Below are 19,736 nucleotides of genomic sequence, written 5' to 3' on the forward strand. Positions count from 1 at the left end.
CGGGCTCTGAAAGAGGAACAGGTACATGGACACAAAAATAAAGAAACAACTCAAGGGTGAGGGACGCGGGCTCTGAAAGAGGAACAGGCATATGGACACAAAAACAGAGAAACAACTGAAGAGTGAGGGACGCGGGCTCTGAAAGAGGAACAGCTACAAGGACACAAAAATAAAGAAACAACTCCAGGGTGAGGGACGCGGGCTCTGAAAGAGGAACAGGTACATGGGCACAAAAACAGAGAAACAACTGAAGAGTGAGGGACGCGGGCTCTGAAAGAGGAACAGGTACAAGGACACAAAAATAGAGAAACAACTCAAGGGCGAGGGACGCAGGCTCTGAAAGAGGAACAGGCATATGGACACAAAAACAGAGAAACAACTGAAGAGTGAGGGACGCGGGCTCTGAAAGAGGAACAGCTACAAGGACACAAAAATAAAGAAACAACTCCAGGGTGAGGGACGCGGGCTCTGAAAGAGGAACAGGTACATGGACACAAAAACAGAGAAACAACTGAAGAGTGAGGGACGCGGGCTCTGAAAGAGGAACAGGTACAAGGACACAAAAATAGAGAAACAACTGAAGAGTGAGGGGCACGGGCTCTGAGAGGAACAGGCACATGGACACAAAAACAGAGAAACAACTCTAGGGTGAGGGACGCGGGCTCTGAAAGAGGAACAGGCACATGGACACAAAAACAGAGAAACAACTGAAGAGTGAGGGACGCGGGCTCTGAAAGAGGAACAGCTACAAGGACACAAAAATAAAGAAACAACTCCAGGGTGAGGGACGCGGACTCCGATAGTGGAGCAGGTACATGGACATCCCTCTGGCCACACAGCATAAATGCACACATAAAGATATGCTGCTGCCACATGTCTTCAAATGAAGGGAACAGATGTTAAAGTGTGTATTCTTCATTGTAATTGTAAGGAATGGTGAGATGAAATTTGTATATTGCATTTAGCCTCTGACCACCCTAATGTCAAGCTGAAACCTGGGAACATGCTCAATCGCGCCAGAAATATAAAGCGCTCACCTGATCAGAAAAGGCATCAGTCATGTTTCGCTCTTGGTCTGGTCACTAAGTGCTGCCGTTGAGGAGTTGGAATCAGATGCTCCTGAGAGGAGGCGCACACCTGCCCTGCTGTACTTTAAGGATAGGCGCACAGGAGACCCTAACTCACTCCGTGGACTCAGAAGAACTAGGTCTACCTCTGCAGGAGAAGCAGGAGGACATTTTGATTGGATGTCAGGGTATGCTCTGCGTTACCCAAGGAGTGATCCCTTTGTGAACGCCGAGAGTCCTCAAAAAGCGAGGTCTCCCTCTTTCTTTCAAAGCAACCTGAAGAAAATAAAGACCTAGAAGTGCTGCGGCAAGTCTTGTGATCCCATCACACTAAGTGTCCACTTAGCTTGAGAGAGTGTCCTCTCTTAATCATGGCGATCTCTTAACGGTCTTCATTCTGAACTCGCGATCTGGCCCATGATCTCTGTGCTTGGCTAGAGGGATGTCCAGAACTCCTTCACGTGGTCATCACTGGAAAGTTTATGCTCTTTGTAGCCAGTCTCTCTTGTAGAACTCCAGTCATTCATAACACAACGCTGTGCCCTTCACTCAGTTACCAGGGCTGTGAGGAGCAACCTCTCCCGAAGAGAGCCCTAATTCCTTCTGACTGCTGCCGCAAGAGCCACGCCCGTATAAGACCTCCTAAGAGCCTTCAGCAGAGACCACTTGCCTTCTCACTGCTGCCAAGAGAGAGACACCAACATAAATCCTCCTGAGAAGCTTCAGAAGAGACCACTTAATCTCTTCTCACTGCTGCCAAGAGAGAGACACCAACATAAATCCTGAGAAGCTTTAGAAGAGACCACTTAATGTCTTCTCACTGCTGCAGAGACACACAGCATAAGAGCTCCCAAGAGCTATCAGAAAAGAGCACCCCTTATCTTCCCACTGCTGCCAACCACACAACCCAGCACACGGTCTTGCATCAGTCTTGAGAGCGGCACACAGTGCTGATGTTAGGATAATGCAAAAGGCGTCCTCGCGCTGCTCTTCGTAGGATGTGCTGAAACACGTGAGCTTGATACATTTTTCACTGAAGACTCCAGTTTTCGACCAATGTGGAAGCAAACTGATTCTTCACCACTTGGAAAACATTGCATCCTCACAGCCTTGACTCGGACAAACTTGCCTCTCCATTGATGCCTCAGACACAGCCCGCCCTTTCTGTGCTTCAGCGCGGGGGTCTCAGTTTGTGCTTTTCGTCTTGGTTTCAATGGAAGCGAAGTCAGACAAGTTCTCCTGCTACCTGTGGAGACAGGAACCGTAATCAGAACTCATTAAAGAGCTGGAAATGTTTGTATGTCTGTCATCCATAAAGTGAGACAGTTACCTATTAACTCATTTTTAGTGACCATGATCAACAGGGTATTAAAGTAGCATCATCCCAGGGCAATACATACATCCTAAAAGTACAGCTGTAGAAGGAAACATGCAACTCTAGGGAAATAGATCATTCCCGGGTCTACAAAACTTTACAATATTGTTAAGGAATACGGGAGAACTGAAGTCTTCACTTCTATATATGACACAAAAACATCATACAAAATAGATATGGAAATACTAGGGTGAGTCTTGAATAAAGACACAGTAAAAGGGACATAGACAGTCAGAGGTCAAGGAATGACCTGAAGGCTGCATCCAGGCTGCTGGGGGACTTCAGGTACCCCTGTCCAGTGCAGTGTTCATTACAAAGCAGTGAAGCTGTTCTGAAGCAGGACTGGACCAGGTTTGAACAGGACAGGCCCCTCCTTCAGTATGGAAAGACCTAAAAGCTCTCATCTCCAGCTACCAGTCCCAGCCAATCATGGCTGTAAGAACAGAGTTCAAAAAACGTCTCTAAAAGGTGGAACAATGTCATATCGTGGACAAACACCAGAGAGAGGCTAGCACGTGGTGCCCCCGGTGCCACTGGTAGCTTGAAAGCAAAGGGTGCATCTTTCACTGCCCCTCCAGCAAGACAACAACTCTTTGTTGTGAACACAACCAATGTGTCACCCTCCCAGTGTGGACTGCAGTCTGGTTGTTCCCTGAAGCTGAATCCCTCTGGGTGCACCTCTAGTGGATAGGACTGATCAGCTTCAGAATTCTGTCTGGTGCTCTGCCACTAGCACCCAACAGACGCTCAGCTCTGGCCGCATTGCTAAAACATATGAATGTACAACTAAGTGTGGTGTGCGGCACACCCTCTTGGTAAAGTCAACTTAAATCTTCTTTGTCAAATAGTGGTGGTATCTTCGAGTGCCAAGGAATGAGCCCCTCCTGGCCTGTGGGGACTCCGAATTTGAACAAAAGAACTGGGGGAGTGTAGGGAACACCTACACTGCTTCCAGTGGCACTCCGGGTGGAGAAAATCTCCTTTAGAGAAAGGTTTAGGAATGTAACCAATGTAGTATTTACAAAACACTATTCTTCAGTCATCCATTATAGCGTTTTATTTGATGAGTCGCGTATTTTAATCATAGCGACTTCATTCGAATGGCATGTAATCACATTGTAATCCAAAATATCCAATTGCAATAACGGACAATTATGGACAATGGCTACTACCACAAAAGTGTGACTGACCACGTTCATGATGTTAATCTGTATATGAAGTTAACACAAGATCCGACTGAGACTTTTTCTGAGATTTTGAAAACCATTTTGGATAAATCCGTAACGATGGGAACCATCACTGAGAAAGATCGAAAATACTTAATTCAACCACATCCTAAATGTCCGAGCATACATATGCTACCGAAGATCCACAAAAATCTGCACCAGCCTCCTTTTCGCCCAATTGTATCCACTAAGAACTCTATACACGAACCAACAGGGACATTCATTGATTTGTACCTTCAGACCATAGTCAAAAGTATGTCAACGTACCTATGTGACACCACCGACTTTTTAAACCGACTTCAACATGTGACCCTGGAACCTAACACTATTTACACCCTGGTTACCATCGATGTATGTGCATTGTAAGACTTAGAGAATGCCAACAGGCCTCGCTGAACACGACCCACAGCCAGTTCTCCTGCCTCCACTGCCACCAGACTCTCAATGTCACCCCGGCCTCCAACACCACAGACGCCAGCACCGGCGACACAATAAAATGCATCCTCCTCAATGTACGCTCCGTACACAAACACCCCATGGAAATCTGGAACCTACTTGACTCTCTCTCACCCGACATCGCCTTCTTCACAGAGACCTGGACCAAAGAATCCTCCACCCTCGACATCAGCTCCACCATCCCAGACGGGTACAAGATCCAGAGGAAAGACTGCCCAACCACCCGGGAGGGGGCCTCGCCATCTCCCACAAGAGCACCCTCCACCTCACCACCTCCAGCAAAACCTTCCCCTCCGCCGAAGACCTGCACTTCCAGATCCAGACTACCCCCAAAGCCACACTCCGAGGAACCCTCGTCTACAGACCCCCCACGGCCCGACCACCCTTTGCCACCACCATCACCGACTTCATCACACCCCATGCCATCGCCTCATCAAACTACATACTCATTGGAGACCTGAACTTCCACCTCGACAACCCCGGCGACCCTAACTCCACTATCCTTCGTGGCCACCTCGCCAGCATTGGACTTAAACAACTCGTCAACACTCCGACCCACAGAGCAGGACACACCCTCGACCCCATCTTTGCGGCAGGAAACAGCATCCAATTCAGCCACACAATGGAGCCGCCATGGACCGACCACCACTGCGTACACTTGGCCATCAACTAACCCAAGGCACCCAAACCAGCCCCACCCCCACCACGAAGGAACTTAACTCCACCCTCACACAAGACAACCACACCTGGGCACCCGCCACAAACAACACAGCCAGAGAACTCCACACCTGGATCACCGACTGCGCAGACAAGCTCACCCACTATGCAACCCCTACAGACAACTCCCCAGCAAAGCCGCCTGTTTTACCATCGTTCTCCAAGAAGCCAGACGCACTTGCAGACGCCTGGAGAAGAACTGGAGAAACACCAAGACAACCGAAAACCACACCACCTACAAGGACGCCATGACAGACTACCACAACCAGATCACATCCACCAAGAGGAACTTCACCCACAACAAAATCCAGACCAACTCCACCAACTCCAAGGAACTTTTCAGTGTCATTCAAGAATTCACCAACCCATGCAGCAAAGCAACAGGCATCACCCCAGAAAAGACCATAAAAAGCATCCACTCGGCTGCCCCCATCGACCTCTGCCCCCTCATATCTACCACAGAGCCGTGGCTGCCATCGAACCCGAAGTACAACGCACCATCAACACCACCTTCAAAACAGGCACCTTCCCAGATGACTGGAAGCGCGCAGAAGTCAAACCTCTGCTCAAGAAGCCCACAGATGACCCAAGCGACCTCATGAACTATCGGCCCATCTCGTTCCTCCCCTTCGTAGCCTAAGTTGCAGAGAACAGTCAACATGAAATTGACATGATTCATTGATGAGAACGCCGTCCTCAACCCATCCCAATCCGGATTCCGAAGCAAACACAGCACAGAGCCAACCCTACTCGCCACCACAGATGACATCCGCACCCTCCTGAACCAAGGCCACTCCGCAGCCCTCATCCTACTCGACCAATCAGCGGCCTTCGACACCATCTCCCACCACACACTAGTCGCCAAACTACATGACTCAGGCATACAAGGAACAGCCCTGGACTGGATCCGATCACTCATCACCGGAAGAAGCCAAAGGATCAGACTCCCACCCTTCCTCTCCTACCCCAAGAAAATCACCTGCGAGTCCCACAGGGTTCATTCCTGAGCTCCATTCTCTTCAACATCTACATGGTCCCCCTTGCAGCCATCGTCCGACAACACAGCCTCAACATCGTATCCTACACCGACTCATCCTCTCCCTCACCAAAGACCCCACCACTGCCAAACTCAACTTCCAGAAAGGAATGCAAGACGTTGCAGTCTGGATGACCAACAGCTGCCTGAAGCTCAACGTCGAGAAGACAGAAGCCCTCGTCCTCAGTACCACCCGTTCTGCATGGTACAGCACCTGGTGGCCGACCGCACTCAGAAGCCTACCTACCCCCTAAGACCACACCAAGAACCTCGGCATCGTACTCGACTCATCACTCACCATGAACCGACAGGTCAACGCCATCACCTCCAGCTGCTTCAACACCCTCTGCATCGTCCGCAAGACCTTCAAGTGGATCCCCCCTGAGTCAAGGAAGACAGTCACACACGCACTCATCACCAGCAGACTGGACTCTGGAAACGCACTCTATGCTGCCATTAAAAAGTCCCTACTCCACAAACTCCAGACACTACAGAACACCGCCACCAGACTCGTCCCCGGCATCCCCGTCACAAACACATCAGTCAACGCCAACGAAGACTCCACCGGCTCCAAGTAGAGAAAAGAGTCACTTTCAAAATCCTCACTCACGCCTATAAATGCCTACAAAACAACGGACCCAAATACCTCAACGACAGAATCAACTTCCACGTACCCAAAAGAAACCTCCAATCTTCCAACCTCGCACTGGCCGAAACCCCGCGCATCCACAGAGCCGGAGCTGGCGGAAGATCCTTCTCTCACATTGCAGCAAAGACCTGGAACGAGCCACCGGCAGACATCAGACACACCCCCTCTCTGAACACCTTCAGGAAGACTTTCAAGACCTGGCTCTACAGCTAAACAGATCTGCAGACCCCCCTCCCACCTCAGCGCCTTGAGACACTCACGAGTGAGTAGCGCGTTTACAATTCCCTGATTGATTGATTGAGGAATTACTTTGAAATATAGGCCATTTTGTAGAAAGCTCTTGTAAATTAGGGCTGTAGCAAAATGTAAAAAGCTAGAATTCTGCTGCAGTCGACATGTGCCTCGTTTAGGTAATTTTGTTGCGACAAACAGGAGCTCTGTTCATCACAGAGGCAAAGGTCTCGTATTAATACCGGCAAGGATATGTCTGCCGGTTATTTTCTTTAGCACAACCTGCATCGAGAGGGTGCATTGCACCACAGATTTTATTTATTCGTGCCTGAATAAACTTGCACTACCACTAAATCCTCGTTTAAGGAACTCCTCATTGGGAAACACAATCAGGATACATATACTGTGAATAGGAGGGGTTATTTCTAGACACAAGATATGTGCAGTCTTAACTGTGTGTCTAGCATTGGACCCTACCAATTCCATTCGGGACGGAAATACAACCGGATTTAAGGATCTTCATTTATTAAGTATAGCCCAGAAGAAGATGCTGCACACAACCGTAAGCACGACGAAACATGTATTGGCTAAGGCTATTGTGAATAAACTGAAGCGCATGTTTTAGCAAAGCCTCAAGCTTTTGTCACACTGTTATTGAAATAATTGATATACTGTTAGCATGTGCAGGGGACTGTTGTATAGTTTTAAATGGAATGGAAGAAGGAAAAGCAATGAAACGAAATACAAGAAAAACAAATAAGAAAGGAAACAATATAAGAATTTAATAAAAGAAGAACTGCGGTCAAAAACATATGAAGAATGGTCATCAACACTCTAGCTCCCTGAGCTGTTTGGGGGTGCAGAAGGCACTCTAGAGTGTGACATACAGAGGGAGGAATCAGAATCAGAAAATGCTTCTTTCGATTTTAGCAGATGAATAAAGTCATAAAAGCAACAATTAAAATAAGCAAATTCATACAAAATTATAATTAAAAACATTCCATACAAAAAGGTGATACTTTTATCTTTTTTTAAAAAAAATATCTAGCAAGTTATAGTATTCCGCTTCCTCAGAAAACTCTTTAAAAGGCTAGTCATAATTCCAGTACAATATTCATTATCCAGTAACTGTTAAAGTAAAAAAGCTGGGCGGCATTGCCGCCATGCACTCTGCTTCCGATAAGGCTTAATCCATCTTGCACGTTCCCTAACATAAAATTTACAGAATAGGACCACATGAATGGTTGTTTGCAAAGAAAGATTGTCGCTTGGGCAGTGCACTTGATCCCTCGACCAGTCATTTTTAGTTGGAAAGGTTACCAGGCGATGGAAGGTCTCAAATCTAAACCTGGTCAAAACATATCTATCAAAACCCCTTAAACAATAGAGCAAATAAGGTTGGATAGTATAGCAGGCCAAGGTCATTTGGTGCCTGATCACAGATTTTTTGTTAATTTCCCCTGCTAATCTGAGCAGCTCGAAATGATTCAAGCATAATGTTTTCAAATATTTTCTGGATATAGAACAGGTCGATCCTGGCTTATCGTAAAAATCTGGTCTATTTAGATCATTTAATAAGTTTCTGACGTAGTTCAACCAGGGAATGTTTCTAGCGTGGTCCAGGGCCATTATATCCTTGATGATTTCTCGATTTAAGCCTAAAGTAGGCGAGGTCCAGACTCTATGCCAGAGTAAAATAGGTTGTAATCTAATAAGATCTGTAAGATACTCAATTCCCAATTCAGTGTGACAATTAAAAACAGATGTACTCTGGGGAACAGCTAAAATAAACCTTGAGAAAGCATTTTCTACAATTTGTAAAGAAACTACATTATAAAAACCCCAAACACCTGCCCCATAGATTGCTATACTTCTACATTTTGCTATATAAATTTTTTGTAGGATCTCCGGGGGTCTTTTCCCCACTTTTTGGGCAAAATTCATGAATGTTGCGGTTGAAATTTTAAACAGAAGAGTCCTGCTCTTGACCGCTGAACCCCAGGAGCCTGAATCCTCAAGGAGTATTCTAAGATAAGAGAATGTTCTAGTGGATTCAATTCAAACATCACCCACTACTAGATTAATACCTTTAGTTGCCCCTTTCCCACACGTCATCACAAAAGTTTTCTTTGCATTGAGTTTTAGGCCCCTATTGGCCATAAACTCAATATAGGTGGAAAGGGCTATCTGTAGCCTATCTTGGTTCTAGCCATCAACACTGCGTCATCCGCGTAGAGAAAAGAGACAATCTGCTTGTTATATCTCGGAGAGTCGCTTACATTGGCCCCCAGTTCCTCCTCCAAAGCGTTGGTATATATATGGAAAAGAGGAACAGGGCCAAAACGCAGCCTTGCCTAACGCCCCTCTCTACGCAGAATAGCTTGGTGCAGTCTCCCTTGAGGCCATGTCTCACCTTGCAGAGGCCATAAGAATTGCACAATCGAGGGTTCTACCCTTATATCCTCTAAAATTTTCCATAGCTTACTACGGTCTACTCAATCGAAGGCGGCCGTTAAGTCAACAAATACTGCATACAGTCTTTGCTTGAGTGTATTTCCCTTTAAGTAAAATAAAATGTAAAACTTGTTCAATGGTGCCCATCCCCTCCCTAAAACTATACTGAACTGGGCTCAAAATATTATTATCTTCAGCCCATGTTTGAAGTTTGTTTAACACCACCCTTCCTGCAATTTTCATGAAAGAATCCAGGGGAAATATTGGTCTGTAGCACGATGGATTCTCCTGGTCCCCTTTTTTAAAAATAGGTATGATAACTGATTCAGACCAGGATTTTATAAACCCCATTGAACAGCGCCTCTAGAACTCGTGTTAAGAGAGGAGCCCAGAGATCAGTAGTCGATTTAAATAGATCGATGGGAATCCCATCGGGACCCGGTGCTTTACTTCCATTGCACATATTTATGGCCATTAACACTTCACCAAGGGAGAACTCAATAGCGGTCGGTAAATGAGCTAGTTGACCCTCCTGCACATCTATAGTATCTGGATGACTTAAAGGGTCACCAGCCTTAATACTATAAACTTTGGAGAAAAAATTAATCCAGGTGTTTTCATCGATCGCAACTTCTACTCTCGCTGTTAACAAAGAAGGGGGCCTTAACTGCCTGCCAGAAAGAATTGGAGTCTCTATGCTGTCAGCCTCATAAAGATTATCCCACGCCTGCTCCTTAATTTCTTTTTTACGATTTTTCCTGGCAAGGTTATAGGCCTTCCTGCATGCTCTAATTTTCTCGCCATCCTTCACTGAGTTACAGAGTGCGGCCTTAAGAAATTAATACGTTTTGGTGCACTGGCGATCAAACCACCCATTACTCCTATTCAGAGGCTTCCTACTAGGGATAAACGCATATAAGATGTCAACATGGGGAGTGTCTTCTTTTAGACATACTAAAATCAGATCTAAGGCCTTTGATATAATTTTAGTAATCATCGCCGTGGGGTCTTTCTTTCCCCACCTCAATGAATATCCATGTTGGCGTGCCAGCACAATATCTTGAGTCCATGCCAAACTTTCTACGATAGAAAGGGCGTTATTATCAAATAACATTAAATTCATACTAAGTGGCAAATGGTCACTGAGACCATTAGAATGAATCCTAAATGTTTCCACTCGGTTAGCATATCGGGTTGGAATGATAATAAATTCAATCACTGATTTAAATCCTCGGCCTATGTATGTTGGGCCAAAGCCAATGGTTGGAGAGCACATCATGTTACCAAACCCGAGGTCAAACATGGCCATAACGTCATTGAACTTTTCCCCTCTATCTGTATGTACAAAATGTTTAAAGTGACCATTTTCCTCTAGATCATTTTCCCCAAATACACAGTCATTCAGGCTACAGATGCTGTTAAAATCCCCACTCCATATCATAATTACATCTCTTCCTTTAGGGAGAACCTGGCTACTTAGATCATCAGTGAAACTTTTTATGACATCTGCAAATTTAGCTTTATCTACATTATTATAGAAGTTTACAACCAGTACCTTTACAAACGAAGACAAATAAATGGTAACAATTTGATAATAAGCAGTACTTTTTAGCATTTTGATGTTCTGAACCCTCAACATGTTAGATATATATACACAAATTCCCCCTTTATGTCTCCCATGTGCTGACCGTAATGCAGGGATGTGAAATGTCTTGTAACCATCCAGGTGTTTCTCATTTAATAACCACATCTCCTGAAAACAAAGAATATCAAAATGATGAATAAAATCAACCCAGACTTCATTGGTAACCTTTGACTCAAGACCACAGATGTTCCAGGAGACTATCCTAGCAACCCCAAGAGTTGAAGCTGGTTGAGAATCTAGGTCATATACTTTATCTCCCTGACCCGTAGGTACTACCGACTGTGATGGAAGGACCACATGATGTTGTAGCCCTAGGGTCACCAATGTGACTATAAAGAGGAGACCCAGATGATGTAGCATGTCACCACTTTGGTGAGTGATGGGAATCAGGAAAATTAGTTGATATGTGAGTGTCTCAGTGGTGTGTTGTTTCTACAGATTTGGCAGTATATGGTAGAGATGTGTAGACTCTTGGATACTATTGTATATGACTCACTGCCACCTGCCACACTTACAGCAACCACCGGGCCTCACTGCCACCTGCCACACTTACAGACTCCACCAAGCATCACTGCTGCCTGACACACTTCCAGCTACCACAGGGCCTCACTACCACCGGCCACACTTACAGCTAGCGCCGGGCCTCACTGCCACCTGCCACACTTACAGATCCCACCAGGCCTCATTGCCACCTGCCACACTTAAAGACACCACCTGGCATCACTGCCACCTGACACATTTACAGACACCACTGGGTCTCACTGCCACCTGACACACAGCCACCACCGGGCCTCACTGCCACCTGACCCACTTACAGACACCACCGGGCCTTACTGCCACACTTACAGCTACCACCGGGCCTTACTGCTGCCTGACACACTTACAGCTACCACCGGGTCTACCTGGGGCTCACAGCCACCTGCCACACTTACAGCTACCGCCGGGCCTCACTGCTGCCTGCCACACTTACAGCCACCACCGGTCCTCACTGCCGCCTGCCACACTTTTAGACAATTCTGGGCATCACTGCCGCCTACCACACTTACAGCAACCACAGGGCCTCACTGCCACCTGCCACACTTACAGCCACCACCGGTCCTCACTGCCGCCTGCCACACTTTTAGACAATTCTGGGCATCACTACCGCCTACCATACTTACAGCAACCACAGGGCCTCACTGCCACCTGCCACACTTACAGACACCACCGGGCCTCACTGCCGCCTGCCACATCTACAGCCACCACCTGGCCTCACTGCCGCCTGCCACACTTACAGCTACCACCAGACCTCACTGCCACCTGCCACACTTACTGACACCACAAGGCCTCACTGCCACCTGCCACACTTACAGACACCACCAGGCCTCACTGCCACCTGTCACACTTACAGACACCACCGGGCCTCTCTGCCACACTTACAGACACCACCAAACTTCTCTGCCACCTGTCACACTTCCAGACACCACCGGGCCTCACTGCCACCTGCCACATTCACAGCCACCGCCGGGCCTCTCTGCCACACTTACAGACACCACCAAACTTCTCTGCCACCTGCCAAACTTCCAGACACCACCGGGCCTCACTGCCACCTGCCACACTTACAGACACCACTGGGCCTGACTGCCACCCTTACAGCCACCGCCGGGCCTCTCTGCCACACTTACAGACACCACCGGGCTTCTCTGCCACCTGCCACACTTCCAAACACCACCGGGCCTCACTGCCACCTGCCACACTTACAAACACCACTGGGCCTCACTGCCACCTGCCACACATACAGCTACCATCGGGCCTACCTGTCACACTTACAGACACCACCGGACATCACTGCCGCCTTCCACACTTACAGCTACAACCGGACCTCACTGCCACCTGCCACCCTTGCAGCCACCGCCGGGCCTCACTGCCACACGTAGAGCTACCACCGGGCCTCACTGCCACCTGCAACACTTACAGACACCACCAGGCTTGAATTCACCTGCCACACTTACAGCCACTACCAGGCCTCACTGCTGCCTGCCACACTTACAGCTACCACCGGGCCTCACTGCCACACTTACAGACACCACCGGGCCTTACTGCCACCTGTCACACTTACAGCTACCACTGGGCCTCACTACCACCTGCCACACTTTTATACACTACTGGGCGTCACTGCTGCCTGCCACATTTACAGCCACCACCGGGCCTCACTGCAACCTGCCACACTTACAGCCAACGCCAGGGATCTTGGCTGCCTGCACGCTTACAGCCATTATCAGGATTCACTTGTGCCTGCCACACTTACAGCCACTACCAAACCTCACTGCGGCCTGCCACAGCCACCACCAGGTCTTTGCTGCCTACCTCAGTCACAGCCACTAGGAGGCATCCCTCCCGCCTGCCACACTCACAGCCACTACCAGGCCTCTTTTCTGCCTGCCACAGCCACCATCCAGGCTCACTGCTGCCTGTCACACTTATAGCCACTGCCAGTCCTCACAGCTGCCTGCCACAGACACCGTGGCATCACCACATCAGCAGTGGTGACCATTCCGTCTCTGACTTATTGAGGTGTTGGAGAGAGGCTCATCCCTCTCCCCAACACCCACAGACCTCGTCTTTGGAACCCTTTAATTTTCACTTTCACTGTCTTCTGCAGTGAGATCATTACTTGCCACATCATCTCCATATAGATGATGTCCAAAACCTTTTTTTCATTTTCCAACACTCCCCTTCAACATCCAGTCTTACATGTCAGACTATCTTGCCACAGTCACTGAACGACACACCGTTCCCTCCAACACTGACCCCCCAACTCCCTGCTGCCCCTACACCCAGCACTCTAATGCATTTTCACTCGCTCCTGACTCAGTGGCTCTATCCTATGGTAGAAAGCTCAGTGCCCTGAGCTGGATTCATTCATGAGCACAACAGTAACCTACGCTAGGAACCAGGCGGTAGACCTTATACAGGAAAACAACTAAGGCCGATGAGGTACAGGAGTTAGGGCCGACATAGGAGAAGGGTGATGAGGTACAGGAACCAAGAGTAAGGATGTACATGGGAGCAGAACAAAGGGCTGGGAAGTACAGGAGCCAGGAGTTAGAACATGCATAGGAGAAAAACAAAGGGTGGGGAGGTATATGAACAAGGAGTTAGGACCTTCATAGGAGAAGAAAGAAGGAAGAGGTAGAGAAACCAGGATTTAGGACTTGGACAGGAGAAGAATGAAGGGCAGGGAGGTACAGGAGCCAGGAGTTATGACCCACAAAGGAGAATAGCAAAGGGCGGGAAGGTACAGGAACCAGGAGTTAGGACTTATATACGAGACGAACGACGGTGGGGAGGCAGAGGAATCAGGAGTTAGGACCAACATAGGAGAAGGGAAACATCCTTTACAACGCAACTTTTACCACGCAGTGCTATTACAACGCAGGTTTTACAACGAAAACCATTACAACGCATTGCGCTGGGGGGCGCTCTAGGATAGGGAATAGATTTAATTTACTATCCAACACCTTCCCTAGTGTCCACGGGGACTGGAGTTGGAATAGTAAATTAAACTATTCACTATCCAGCACCCCAAAGCGCTATGCGTTGTAATGGTATGCGTAGTAAAACCTGTGTTGTAACAGCATGTGTGGTAAAAGCATGCGTTGTAACGTCATACATCCTAGGAGAAGAACGAGGAGCAGAGAGGCACAGAAACTAGGAGTTAGGACTCGTATATGAGAAGAAGAAAGGGCGGGGAGGTAAAGGAACCAGGTGTTAAGACCTACATAGGAGAAGAACAAAGGGCAGGACGTACAGGAAACATGAGTTAAGACATGCACAATTATTTGATCTCTAATCATTTCAACAGTCATGAGACCAAAATTGCATGCTATAGAAAGGGCTGTCAGAGCGGTGAACTTCATCAATTGACTCCCCATCCTTTTGAGCTCTAGTATAAATCTTATACCAATTAAATGCTACGCTAGTGGTAGGTTTAAACCTATACTCCATTGTCAATAAGGCTTCCTCCTACACATCAATATCTCCTTGTCCATTCTGCCGCATGACTTGTGGTAAAGTTCTAAAAACCACTTGGCGCTCTCATCCAAACAATGTAGAAAAATACTATTTTTTCCTTTCCACATTGGAGGTCCACCTTTACTTTGAAGAAACTTAGCCGGGGGGTCAAACTGCTTTTTGTTTTTAATAAGTACAAACTCCTCCTCCAAAATCAGGGGATAGGTAGGAATGTTTCTCACTTTTTGTTTAAAAACTCTCACTTTTATTAAATATATATTACTAAAGCATGATATGGTTGTGCATTGTCATTTACCGGTACCACATTTTCTGTTAAAATGGCCACAGCATTTCAACAGACATGGAGTTTTACTGATAAAACTAGACAGCTTGCAAATGATAATGTTTTGAGTTGGGCTTTAAGGGCATATATATCATTTGCAGGTCACCAAGTAAAGAGTTCTGACTTCTTCTGATCCTATTAAAATCTATCTCACCACAACAGGATAGTGGAAATTAATAAAATACCTACTTGCCCAGGGGACAGTTTGCTTCATAAATCTATTTGTCCTGTAACAAAATCCACTTGTCCTTTTGATGCTATGTAGGACGGCGGCAAATGATGGCAGCAATCTCATTATATGAAAGCTCTGATAATAGCCTCGCTGATTATGACAGAGCTCAACCATAGCAGGGTTTGAATGTGAGCATTCCCTTATTTTGCCTTCTTTCTGCAGATCTACATTCTGGGGCTGGAGGCAGTGGAAAACAATAGTTCCCCATGCTTGGAATGCCCTTTGAGTCTGTGCAAAGCTACTAACTTTATCTCTACTCTTTTCCAATATAGAGAAAGGCTGGAAATGTACTCCTGACAAGGGCAGAAGTAAAGCTTCTTCCAGGGTTGGGGGAAAATGTGTTTGGTGGGAAAGTGGACTTGTTACTGCTCAACCAATTTTCTCATGAACAAATCTACACATGCAGATTTGCTCGTGCTAAAATGCAGTTCACAAATATTTTCTAGGAGTACGATATCCTGACCTACTTCTGTAAATTCTTTTGAGTTCATAAAAGCCATAAATCAGCACTAATGCTGGGACGACCAGCCTTAACATACGGACACAAATAAGACCTTAACTCCAGACAATGCCCTTCGCTAATCTATAATGTGGGGCTCTGAACTAGCAGCCAAAGGTTTTGTGCCTACTGGTCTCAAGAACGAAATAAAAATTAAAACTTGTTGTTCTTGACCCCACACAATATGTCCTGGGCGTTGGGCTATAGGAATTCCAATTCACACTTCTGAATTACAAGACAAGTGTGCTTCCCTAATGGCTATTTGTTGAAAACGTGTTCTATTCATTTACAAGCCATGTATGTGCTATGTGTTTGAAAGTAAGTGACTTTCGACAGCCTTTGAATTTACAGCTCGTTACAATTGTCACCGTTCACTTTACAAATCCTCCAACTATGCAGTCAGAGAATGAAATGAAAACGCCCATTCCCCTAAAAAAAGCAGCACTGATTAGTAAGACAAGTTGACATCTGAGCTGTCTCTTTATAAGCAAATGTGACAAGATGAAGGCCAGGTTTAAAGGCATCTCTATGGCTCACTCCCTTTCTAAAGGAACTGAACACCTGATCTGTGCCAGCCCCAGCTCTCTGGCCAGAGAGGGCTGGGCGTCCCTAGAATGGGCCCTCCCTGGCAGTCTGGCTCATTTTAGGGAAAGGGAAGGAGATTGTTCAAGTCCTGTAAGAGTGCACACACCACCCCTCTGGAGTGCACACCCCTCTCACTTAGGTGCAAGCACACAGCCTCTCTGCTCTGAAGGAGACTCCAGAAGCCACCAGTGCACACATTACTCCTCAGTTGTGCACACCCTCTCTGGAGCCCGCAGCCTCTCTGCAGAGGATGTGATCACCACCCTGATGTGCACTTCAGGAGCCACCAGTGCACACATTACTCCTCTGTTGTGCACACCCTCTCTGGAGCCCGCAGCCTCTCTGCAGAGGAGGTGATCCCCACCCTGGTGTGCACTTCAGGAGCCAGCAGTGCACACACTTCCCCACTGGTGTGCACACACCTCTCACTTAGGTGCAAGCACACAGCCTCTCTGCTCTGAAGAGGACTCCAGGAGCCACCAGTGCACACATTACTCCTCTGTTGTGCACACCCTCTCTGGAGCCCGCAGCCTCTCTGCAGAGGAGGTGATCCCCACCCTGGTGTGCACTTCAGGAGCCAGCAGTGCACACACTTCTCCTCTGGTGTGCACACCCCTCTCACTTAGGTGCAAGCACATAGCCTCTCTCCAGTGGAGGTGCTTCCCACTCCCATGTCCAGGAGCCAGCCCTGCACCACCCTCAGGGGTGCACACCCAGCCTTCGTAAAGTGCCAGCCCCCTGTGGGGTCACTCTCAGCCTGCACCCAGGGGCCTCTGACTGCAAGAGCTGCACCCCGGGCAGTGCAGGCATGCCCCTCTCTGCCTCTCCCTCGCCCCCGGGGTGCAGGCAGGGGTCCCCCCTCTGCTCCTCGCCCCCTCGTCGCCCCCAGTGTTTATCTTCGTCTCCATCCCTCAGAACACAAACAAAACCACTTACCCAGCCTGCCCCGGGCTTCAGCAACTACTATATGCACTGCGCATGGGCGTCAGGGCGCGTCTGCCAGCCGCGCATGCGCACACCGCTGAGGCGTATCCAGTGACGTCTTTTACGCGACAAAGAGGGGCCCGTGTATAAGCACGGAATGTTCCGACGTAAACATAAAAGAAGGACTGCACCAAGCAGAGACATTGAAGAAACACCCGAGCGCCCTCCCGCCGGAGACGTATAATGACGCGTGCGGATTAGAGGCTACTAATGACAGTCTCTTTCAGTGCAGCCGCAGACATAGAAAGGGGACTCACGACAGGCGACGTCTGGCAGCGCACCACAAACTAGAGCGCTAACTCTCCCCTCGTAACGTCACACACGTGAGGACGCGCAGGCGCCGTGCTTCTGCCGCCGAGCTGTCCAATCCGAACCAAGTATGCAGCAGGTGGCTGAACACTGGTCAACAAGCACTGGCAAAGAGCCAGAGTTACAAACAAGCACTGGCAAAGAACCAGAGTTACAAACAAGCACTGGCAAAGAACCAGAGTTACAAACAAGCACTGGCAAAGAACCAGAGTTGCAAGCAAGCATTTGCAATGCAATCGGTCTCGCCTTTGGTACCTAAGGGCAGACATGCCAACCCTCCCGATTCAGGCGTGAGACTATCGATTTTAAGGCTAGTCTCCCGCCTCCCGATTCCTCGGAGTTTCAGCTAACAGGGCTCGGTATTGTGTAATGTGCTAATTCTTCCAGCAATAGTCAGAGTGGCCATGCAGGGGCTCTAGAAGGGGTGAAAAACCAAGAAAGCGTCATTAACAAGGGAATGGTCTTTTAACCTGTGAAGTACTGGAGGGGGGGGGGGGGGAATTGCATCTGTGTGTGTGCACAGGAAGCTGTTTCAGCCCGGGCTGTCACACAGTGGGGTGGGGGGGAGATCATGCACTGCCAGCAACCTGCCAGGCCAGTGCACAACACTTGCATCACCCTCTCTCTGATTCAGAAAAGGGGGTGGTGATGAACAGAGTGTCTGAATTAAGCAGATCACTCTTACCCAGTCCAAAGATCAGGGCTTGATCCATCACCGTTTTTTAGCTCACTGCACCATCCCAGCTCAGAACCTGGCTACATGCAAATTAGTCTGTTCCTGTCCCAGTGCATGATGGGAACAGGGCAAACCAAACTACCAAGCCAATTCTTATACTGGGAAGGAAACAAGCTACCGGGGACCGGTTTCTGGCATTTCAGCCGTCTTCGGCCCGGCTTGCTTGAATCCTGATGGTGCAATGAGCAAGGGACTCACATCTGAGTATACCCTTCCACGCTTATGGTGGACAAAATGATTCAGAAAAGGGGGTGGTGATGAACAGAGTGTCTGAATTAAGCAGACCACTCTTACCCAGTCCAAAGATCAGGGCTTGATCCATCACCTCCCATTGCACTCCATGCTTCTGAAAGGTAAGATAAAAACGTGCATTTGTGTTTCAAATGTCCGATCCTGCAGCAGCACACTTCCAAAGCCCATACATGCCAGTAACCCGATTCAATGACCCATTCTCCAGATTTTTTTTATAAATCTCCCTCTTTGCTCTTCTGAAATGTTGGCATGTATGTAAGGGGTTCATTTACAGGCCCCTTTTGCATCATTGTTAACATGGGAAAAGTGACGTAAGGGGGGCGCACGGGGCTTGAAAATAATCCCCTAAGTATTTAGCACTGCAGCAGATTATTGTAATTACAGCAACATTTACATTAAAAGCTGGAACCTGGAACTTGTTCTCACTGCAAAATCTGCAGCGCGGCGGGCTGCATTAGCCCAGTTGATTTTGCGCTATAGAAAACTGGAAAAACAAGCATTTGCAATGCAACCTCCGGGGGAGCCCGCTCCATGAGCCGCTAGCACGGGGCAGCCGCAGCGATCGGCGGCGAATGGCGTGCCGAGAGGGGCATGTGGGGAGCGGGAAGCCCGTCAATCTGGCGTCCAACCCGCCACCCAACAACAGCGGCTCCCCCGGCCCGCTCTGAAGCGGAGCCCAGGCCCCCCATGCCCCCGGGGGGGCAAAGCAGCGCCTCCACACCAGGGATTTATGGTTCTCCTAGACCTGCAGGATCACCATGCAACCCCGGCCTAGAAAGGTGAGCCCTGGCCACGCTCCCCGGCCGCCCCACGTCTGCAGCAGCCCCCGCAATTCTGGGTCAGCAGAGAGGGCCCGTGCAGAGCGGCCCCTGGGGCGCACACACACCCCTCCGCAAAACAAAGAAGCGGGGCCGTGAAATCACCAGATGCAGGCAGCAGCCCTGCAG

The 19,736-nt window shown here is 48.3% G+C and overlaps 1 protein-coding gene across 2 annotated transcripts in view; it reads right to left on the minus strand.

The window, feature by feature from the left end:
• The window catches only part of LOC147709937 (uncharacterized), a 156,579-nt gene extending 139,002 nt beyond the window's left edge, over positions 1-17,577 (minus strand). Inside the window, exons 1-2 of one of the 2 annotated variants that reach the window (XM_086928348.1) lie at positions 17,445-17,577; positions 1,038-2,313 (exon numbers count right to left, since the gene is read on the minus strand). In XM_086928348.1, coding sequence (XP_086784474.1) covers positions 1,038-1,061 — 24 coding nt within the window. In that variant the 5' untranslated portion in view covers positions 1,062-2,313; positions 17,445-17,577. Of the gene's footprint in view, positions 1-1,037; positions 2,314-10,899; positions 10,983-17,444 lie in introns of those variants that run through there. The other variant, XM_086928349.1, reaches the window with a different exon arrangement.
• Between the last annotated feature and the right edge of the window lie 2,159 nt (positions 17,578-19,736).

The sequence above is a fragment of the Lissotriton vulgaris genome, chromosome 6, assembly GCF_964263255.1.
Source record: "Lissotriton vulgaris chromosome 6, aLisVul1.2, whole genome shotgun sequence".
In the NCBI taxonomy this organism is placed as follows: Eukaryota; Metazoa; Chordata; class Amphibia; order Caudata; family Salamandridae; genus Lissotriton; species Lissotriton vulgaris.